General features: G+C 39.4%; 1 protein-coding gene and 1 long non-coding RNA gene across 2 annotated transcripts in view; both read right to left on the bottom strand.

The window, feature by feature from the left end:
• Window positions 1-422: 422 nt before the first annotated feature.
• On the bottom strand, window positions 423-1,394 carry LOC109484842. Its single transcript, XR_002141094.1, has 3 exons — window positions 1,261-1,394; window positions 920-1,032; window positions 423-507 (listed from the first exon to the last, which is right to left on the bottom strand). It is a non-coding gene; the product is annotated as an uncharacterized LOC109484842 (long non-coding RNA).
• A 3,759-nt stretch (window positions 1,395-5,153) lies between these two features.
• The window catches only part of LOC109484839 (E3 ubiquitin-protein ligase rnf213-alpha-like), a 48,570-nt gene continuing 44,739 nt past the window's right edge, over window positions 5,154-8,984 (bottom strand). The window contains exons 72-75 of the mRNA XM_019788197.1: window positions 7,866-8,063; window positions 7,242-7,331; window positions 6,431-6,597; window positions 5,154-5,938 (exon numbers count right to left, since the gene is read on the bottom strand). Coding sequence (XP_019643756.1) covers window positions 5,782-5,938; window positions 6,431-6,597; window positions 7,242-7,331; window positions 7,866-8,063 — 612 coding nt within the window. The 3' untranslated portion in view covers window positions 5,154-5,781. The remainder of the gene's footprint in view (window positions 5,939-6,430; window positions 6,598-7,241; window positions 7,332-7,865; window positions 8,064-8,984) is intronic.

Genomic DNA, 8,984 nt, shown 5'->3' with positions numbered 1-8,984 from the left:
TACACGTTACACGAATACGGGAAAAAAACTAAAAAAAACATCCGGATCCAAAACATCAAAAGTTATCCCGTCCAGTCATGATCACATTCTGTCATAAAAATGACCACAGCAGCTCCAAAAAAGCAGCTGAAAACCACACCAGATACTGCCCAAGTGTATGTCCCACATAACAACCTCATCGTTCCTACCAAATATCATACAGATACATGCACCACAACCCAAGTTATAATATATAAACGATTACAAAATCAGCAACCCTACATATGGTGTACCTAAACACATAACCTTCTGACGAAGGTAATAATTTAAAATGTCAGTCTCAGTTATCAAGTGCATTTTCTGTGTTGACATGATCCCGTTTACAGTACAGTATAGTGGTTTAGTGACACAAAAGGAGGTAACTAGGCGGTTGTAAGTTTTACCTGTGAAGACATTCTCCTCGGGAATGTTGAACTCCTGCTGAAAACGTTGGCGCCTGACCAGTCCAGGGTTGGCAACACCTACCACCTGCAAGGTTCACCATTAAATAATCGCCACTAGCGGTACATGTGTGAAACGCAAAGTCAAATCGATTAACGTCTGTTTGAGCGTGGGCACCAATTTGTAACATGAACTCCAAATCAAAATTGACATGATTCAAACCGATTTGAGTTTTAATCATGGTCGGTGTCTTAATGTACTCTATAGCTTGAAACAGAGACATGACAGTAGGTATGAAGCTCAAAACAATAAGAAACACTTCAAAACCTATTTACTTGTGTCTCAAAGCAAATGTCCAACTTAATGTCCGAATGTCCCCATTTGAAGGAACCGTCAAACGAGCTGGACAAAGGTTGTGAAGTCTCGCGAGGAAAAGCGAGACTATGCGAGATGGGGGACTGTATTTTTCGATATAGTGCAAATGCTGGACTCTACACACCTGAAAGCGCTCACTGTTGTCCAATGAGAACCTGGCATAGAGCTGTCCTCTGTTTCCTGCGCCAATGATCAGGGCCCTTACTGGAGCCATGTCCTCTCACAGGGCGATTTCACCTGGAATACAATAATTACGGAATTGTGAGTAACATTGTGACATGTCTTAGAGAGATAAGTTTGTAGAACATCGTTTAACATATATGGTACACAGCGGAAAAGAATAGTAAAGAACATATTATAAAGTGCGGCTCATAGTGGTTGTTCAAAGGTCAATCTGGTACATTTTGAACATTTTGCCCACAACCCACACAACACAAGACGATCTGTGACCTGTATATCACTAACCTGACTGTCCACTTGGTTATGTTGCCGTGTGAGACCCACAGTGCTGGAGACAGGACGTGATGAGGCTACAGACAGTAACAGACTCCAGACGTCACAAGCCACGTAACGTCAGGTCTGCACATTAAACCCGTGAAACGACAACTAGCCAAGTTCACAAGGTCAAGTCCAAAGTCCGTTCTGGCCTCGTTCCTATATTAGTGCACGTGGGTAAAACAGCTCGGTCTAAAATATTGGGGCCGACGATCATTCGTTTAGGCCACAGCAAGTAATTTTTATGGATGACATAAGCGCGGGCATTACATTTCGCCTGATTTGGGAAAAAAAATTGTTGCCAGTGGTCAACATACCGAAAATGGGCAAAGATGTCTGTTGCCATGCCTGAGGGTGGAGACAAGAAAAGGCTCTGATTTAATGTTGTTTTTTTTAATTTGATGCAGTGATATGTGATGCTGGCTGTATGTGATGTTCCCGCTGAATAAAAACCATTTGTACAATGATTGAGTCAAATTTTGAAATGTAGGAACCCTGTTTTCTTCGGCCCGCCTTGTTTTTTTTCTCGCCAGCTCGCATTAGATTTGGAGTCTGCGGAGGATGTCATCCATAATTTGGGTGATTATGGATTTCCTTTTATCGATCCCAGCTGATATTAAAGCATTTGTGATGACAGGATTAGGAATAAAAGTTCCGGAAGTGTGATGTATTTTTGATCTGCGTTTTGCGGTAACGGCTCATGGGAGCCTCTTGCGGAAGAATGACTAATTGCAGCAATAAATGCAATAGGCATATTTCATTCTGTAGACTTGGTGGTCGTTTTTTGTATGACTAACGTGCATGTCGTGGAATTATGGTATAAATAACTATATATGGGATAGAAGGATCCCTTCAATTGCACACAAAGACCAAATAAGTTTGTTTTCAAACCTTTTTTGATTTTGGAAATGAATAACAGAAAACCTTCATTTTCATATCAAAATCAATGTATAAATATGGAATTTTCGCGTACTATAAAAGGTATAGAAAACGTTTTGCTGTAAAAATTATATTATCATTACATTACATTATATCGAAATTAATGCATGAATATGAAATTTCCGCGTAGTATAAAACCTATAGAAAACGTTTTGCTGTAAAAATGACTGGTGCTGTCATGAGCATATTCAAGTCAATTATCAAAATCCTTTGGTACGTACTGTATTTGTCTTCTTAATTATCCATGGCGGTAGGTGTTGTAAATCCGCTCAATCTGGGTCAAATGGACGCTTCACTTTCGACACACGACCGAAGAAACGCTCAAGGTCAAAATTATTTTTCTTGCACAAATCACCACTTAAACACTACTCAACGATATTAGTATCTGTAATGATTTTGCAGCAGGTCATGAGAAATGTAAACTCAATCCTGTGCCCTCAATTCATAATTAATTCAAATAGAAGGACTGCCGTATTACTGACATTTACCATCACATTTAGTTACTACATACCACCAATCATTTGCCTCCTACCTTATTCTTATAAACACAGGGATTTGAATATACCACCTACATATGCAGGATATTGTAGATAATATTCGGCTAAAAAATGCTAATGGTTACTGAACAATTCTTATTATGGTCCATACTTCATACAATCTGTTTGGTACATGTGTAGGTAATTTCAATATTACATGTACCATTACCAGTATGCAGAAAAGAAATGATAAATTGTAAGTAACAATTTTGATGACAATCTGCTTCGTAGGTTCAGTCAAAGACAAAGGGATGTAATGCGGACTATGACTGCGTAATGTCTTTACATTACAAACTGAGGGAAATACTTTTTCTATGTGTGGCTAACATTGAAATACACTTTGGCCCCGCCGATGCAACAGTTTTAACAACCACTGCCTAATGTACATACATATCAAAGTGACAAGTGAACATCTAAACAGCTTAAATCGTACATCGACTCATAATAAGCCTCACTAGATTATAAAACTACATCAAAGCCCTTATTGTTTTAGTTATTAGGACGTTAGGTTTTATTCTTTACCTCTAATTTGTTGCCATGAACAATCGTCGTGCAATGACGTTCTTCGAATTCTTTCAACCCTCGTGCCCTCCAATAGGTCAGCAAGGAATCCCTGCTCTGATCCTTGTCTCAGTGCCATACAGAGAACAGTAAAGGCGCGGTCTCCTCTAGACATGATAATTTCGCAGGCACGTGACGATGAATATGAATATCAAAACAAACCTATGCCTTATGCTTCCTAATAACTTCGGGATATTCAGATAGTTGGTGGGAGCTCCAATGTCAAGAACAAGAATCAGAGTGAATGTGAATGTCCATCTTGTTTCCTTGATCTCGTCAAATGGCAAAACCTTGAAATAAAACAGACTCCCGTCGCAAAATACGGACCTTTTCGAAACGGGTGCTCCAAAGCGGGGTATGATAGGAGATGAATATCCCCTTGTCAATTGTACAAAAAATGTAACTTTTTTAGAGTATACAGTAGTGTCTATTGTTTTCCTGCTTAATGCCATCGCCTAATTTCTCAATTCATCCTTAAAATGCGATTTCACCTGTGTCTTAATGAGTTTTAATTCTGTCTGACTGAGACGGCGTAAAACAAACAATACGTACATTCGTTAATACGTTTATCAGGTTGGTGAGTGATTCACAACAGACGGTCACCGAAACGTCGGCTCGTGTTAAACAATGGTTGTGAGTAAAAGTACTTCACTATTCAAACAATAAGTAAATTGTGTAAAATCTGTATTGCTAATTCATATACCTAGGAAACTGAGGGACGCCTACTAAGATGGCTTCATCTTTATGAAATTACACACTTGGTTTTCTAATTTTCAAGTTGAAAAAGATAAATAAGATTATTTCCTCTTATTATTCTGTTTCTGACTTAGATAGTATTCCGTAACATCTACGGGCTTGGACAATTAACGAACATCCAGATACTGGGATTATGGATTCGAAGGCCAAATGGACTGTTCCAGATCGAACGCATTGAATTTTTTTTTCGAATCCACTGTTCTATTTCGAACACCTCCGTCAAAGTCAGCGCGGGAAATCTAAAAGCAGCAAACTGAGTTGATGTCTGCTTGATAAAGCCTCCTTGTTTTACATGTGAAACTGAATTTGTCACATTGCATGCACTTTCAAGTTGATTAAGGACGTTCTGTTATTCTTCCATTTGTTCATAAGCTATCATTATTGTTTATGTCCGTGTTTGCGTGCTTATTTTTCTACTTGTACCACAGATCCCTTTATAAGTTGCGCCCTCCCTCGTGAGTCCCCGTGAGTTTTTATTTCCCATTTCGTTTTTTCCCGAGCTTGTATGCAGCTATGATGCATGCAGTAAATGCCGTGGAAAACCTGTAACAGATAAACGTACTCTGTTTCACACATGTATCGGCTGTTAGTCAGCAACCGGGCACTCTTGTCCACCTACCGTGTGATGTTATGCGGCCAATCCCGCGTCTGTATTGAGCGAAAACATTTTGCTGTCACTGAAACTACCTCTGTCCCCTCCTAGAATAATTCTACTCTGCGGATGTACCGTTCAACAAGTATAGCTTAACCATTTTTTTGTCTCCTGGGAGAGTTTTTCGCTGCCGAAAAATCGATCTCAAAGTTGGGCTGTAAATCCGACATTCTGACGGCGGCAGTCGGTACGGCCCTTCCCGCGCTGATTTTGACGGAGGTGTTCGAGTTGCTAGGGCGTTGCTAAGGGGGGCGTGGCTTATGGAACGGTCCATTAATGCGGTATCCTGGATGTCATTCTGCAGACTTACAATTCGATTAAAGAATGTAGAGAAAACGAAATGACAGAACATGAAAAGACAGCTACAAGTAATTTTACTGTGGATGCTTACATGGAGTATTATAAGTTTACGAGCGTTGCCGACTACAATAATCTGTTACTTCCACAAAATCTATCCTTCAAAGTAACTATAGTGTAATAAATGTAGGTGTACCGCAATAAACAAACGATCGATCGAAGAATAATCAATAATGCATTTTGCCAACTACAACAAAATTATACTTTCAAACAAATTGTGTCCTAGAGCAGCCACACTAAAATTCCAACAAAAACAAACACATATGTAACGTCGTAAAACGATTAATTGACAAATAATCAATGACAAAAAATACATCAAAATAGAACCATCTCATAGTTGCTTCATGCAATTTACTAAAACTATCGGAATCATTTGAAATTACGGTGGTCCAACAGAACTGGGTTGTGTCGTCCGGAAACACAACGTAAGGTAATAAAAAGAAATTACTTCGCTGTAACTAGTTTATCTCAATATTACATGTTAACATGTTTTCACAGCAATAGACGACGAATCAAACACAAAATCAAAATTTTTCTCAATCAACTAGTCAATCAATCAAACAATTATTTTTTTCACTAACATCTTTTCTAGAAAATACACGGAATCTCGTGTATAGAAATATTGAATCTCGTATGTATAAAATAACATACAATGGATATCATATATGGTGTTGGCTAGTCTGCGGGAATTTAATTTGTCGAATCGTCCTGTTGGTTGTAGTTTGCGAGGATCCGCCAGGTGTCGCAGACGTGCTCCAACAGGATAGTTTCTGGGAAGTTCTGCAGGAAGCCATTTACCTCAGGGGAGTCCTTCTCGTCCAAGTAGCTCACAAGTGTGTCACGCAGACTGTAGGACAAGAAAGCACACAACTTTGTTAACAAATACTGAAGATTAGGATTATGAATTTTCGGGTTAGGGTGAAGCATAAGTTCAACAAGGCAGGCATATACACTCTTGCTATGCCGACAATTGAAATATTTATGTAGAAAATATGTACGTTATGGTAGGTTAGTTTTGCTATTTATGTTGACAAACAGAAATGCTTCTTTTGTTTATGATAGTACAGCTGGCATTTGCTAAGACCAGGAAGTTTTCACACCTGACAAAACCTCTTGACCAGGTTTGCCGCTCAGGAGCTTACGATGCTTCCGAGCAAAACATATGATATGTTCACTATGCATATAGCGTATCAGTAAAACAAATATCTGAGGAATCGCTAGAATCTTTGCAAAATGGTTTACATACTACACTATTAGACTCGGCACTCGGGCGTAACCAAAAAATTGCACCGCTGCAAAAAGAAGCTGAAAAAAATACTGTGCTGTGGTAGATCCCTACCTCCATTCCGGTTTCCTTTTGTCCTTGTCATCAGAAACGACGACAAACTCGTACATCTCCGCAACTAGTGTACCGACGTCCATGTTCTTCAGGGTGTTCTCCAGAGCCTTGATCTGATCCTCTTCTAACTGTGTGGTGTAAGCTGCGGCGACATTGTCGAATGGGTCCTGCTCAGGGAATGAAACCTTGTTAAAAATAATGTCATGCCTTCAACATCATACCGTCCATATAATATAAGGTTTTGTCCATTCTGTTCTATTGATATTAAAGACGAACATCATTTTATTCTAAATTGTACACTATATAACGATAAACGCACAAAGCTATTCAACCTTCTCTCCGCTTGCTCAACAGAACTTCTTACATCTCATGCTATAGATAAATTTAATTTCATCCTAGAAGGTAATAAACCTTACTGTGTACAAATAGGTAAATATATCAAAGAATGTTTAGACCTTAGAACAAGTAGTATTAGTTGACTCATCTATTGTTTTGCACGTAGGTTAATTTCGTTGTACCCATGTATATTTTTCTGTATATCTACATGCAGTCTTAGACCTTACGAAAGTCGCTGTACTTTTGTTGTGTCAATAAAGGTCTCTTCTATAATGATGCAGTAAGACATTGGTGTACGTGTGCTGTATAGATCTTTGAAAAATTTTACGTTAAAATTAACATTATTCCAGTAAGCCATAATGGATAAATCATAGTGAATAATTTTAAAGTCGCTACAATATATTGTCGTTTGAGCCAAGTGGTGCTTGAGCTGAGCGACATTTGTTGTTGTTCAGTGAGGAGAATGATTGCTCACCTGACCATGTGCCAGTAACAAACGTGCTCGCTGGACAGACAAAAGTTGCCAGAGCGATAAAGCATGTTTCAGTCGACAATGGTTTCGCGCCTGAACACAAAGAAAGGTAATATCTCAATGAATTCACGTAAGGTACAGACTGTAAAAAGCTCTGTATGTATGTAGTTATAACTTTGAAAAAATATTCAGATTCAGAATACTAGAAAGGTAACATTTCCAAAGCAAATGCATAATGTTTACCTTCACATATGGTCTGCTATTAATTCTTACTCAAATAAATTCATATATAAGGTCAGACAGGAGTCGAAAGGTCTCCTACTATAAACTTGCAACATTGTGTAACCCGACACCATTACCATGGTGACAGACGTCAACAAATCAGGTTATTGGCCAGGTCAGGGTTTGGAATAGAAGAAGAAGAGAAAATTGAGTAAAAACAATATGTTTTCCTTCGGTAAACATAATATAAGAGTGTGTACGATGATGCAATGCGTTTTTGCTACTTGCCTGTTGGAGGAAGAATCATCAATCGCAATATCTTATCATATAGGGATATACAAATATTCCGAAAGCTATATCTTTTACACTTGTAGCAACAAATGTGAAAGGTGCATGTGTACTTACCTTATCGCTGTGGAGGCGGGAAGCTTTCCCCATCTTCAGAACCCTGTGGAGATATTCACCCAGCAGTTTATCTGCATCTCCACCAGCGGATGCCAAGAAGAAAATGGCGATGTCTACAGCGGCCAATGAGACACACACATTCTCAAGCGAATTGGACTCCAAAATTATCTGCCGTTGTAGTGGAAGGCTGATTGTCTCCTGTGCATAAAGAAAGAACTCCGATGTAATATTTAGATTGTAGTTTATATAGTAATGATGTAAATGATCTTTAAATTACAAGAACGTGTCCATACCTCCAATACCTGACTAATATTGAAAAATTCATCTTTCTTATGCGCTTTGGTCATTCTGTATCAAACAAACCCATCTAAAATTATGTTTTTAACATCACAAAGAAACGAGAAGAAGCCGAACCTCTGTATTAGTGTAGTTTTGAGCTGTTTGTTCTACAAACATATATCTTTTCATCTGTTCACTTGTACTTAGTCTGATAGGGCATGAATGTACAATAAAGGTTATTATTAATATGTTTATTACAGAACAAGTGGAAAAAATGTCTCCTTCAGGATCATTTTTTGTAATTAGATACACGAAATTGATTTGTTCCGGCCCTACCCCACGTGACCCAACCTCACGTGACGGCCTCTTTATTTTTATTTTGGCTCCTACAGCCACGTTTTTGTTTGCTCTTCAAAAAATCATCGTTTTCTCCTCATGGAGCAGCATGGGGGCTTCAAGAAGCCACGTAGACGATGTTCAGTATGCCGAAGACCTGTCAAGGGACACATGGGTCCGTGTGGACCCGGGAATTGTTTCTTGAGCGGTCGGAAGGGTCGTCGGACGAGGAGTTCTATTCACACGTGAAGGATGGCCTCCACATGCAGGAGTCTCTCCGCAAGCTGCGCCAGAGAAGCAAGGTGGCAGACTTCGTGAGAGAGAGTTGGTCTGAAAGCATTTCTGATGACTCGGAAGCAACTCAGATTCAGCATTCACGGTCCCTACCGCTCGGTAACCCACCACCCGCTGACCACACAGTCGCCAGAGACGGGGATCGCGCCAGGAGTGAACCTCCCCTTCGTGAGACACGGTTCGAGACGGCCCCCGAGATAGTCGTGTACG

This window comes from Branchiostoma belcheri, unplaced genomic scaffold (genome assembly GCF_001625305.1).
Source record: "Branchiostoma belcheri isolate BF01 breed outbred unplaced genomic scaffold, Haploidv18h27 scaffold70, whole genome shotgun sequence".
Classification (NCBI taxonomy): domain Eukaryota; kingdom Metazoa; phylum Chordata; class Leptocardii; order Amphioxiformes; family Branchiostomatidae; genus Branchiostoma; species Branchiostoma belcheri.
The sequence above is the reverse complement of the archived record's forward strand: the minus strand, read 5'-3'. Positions and strand labels throughout refer to the sequence as shown.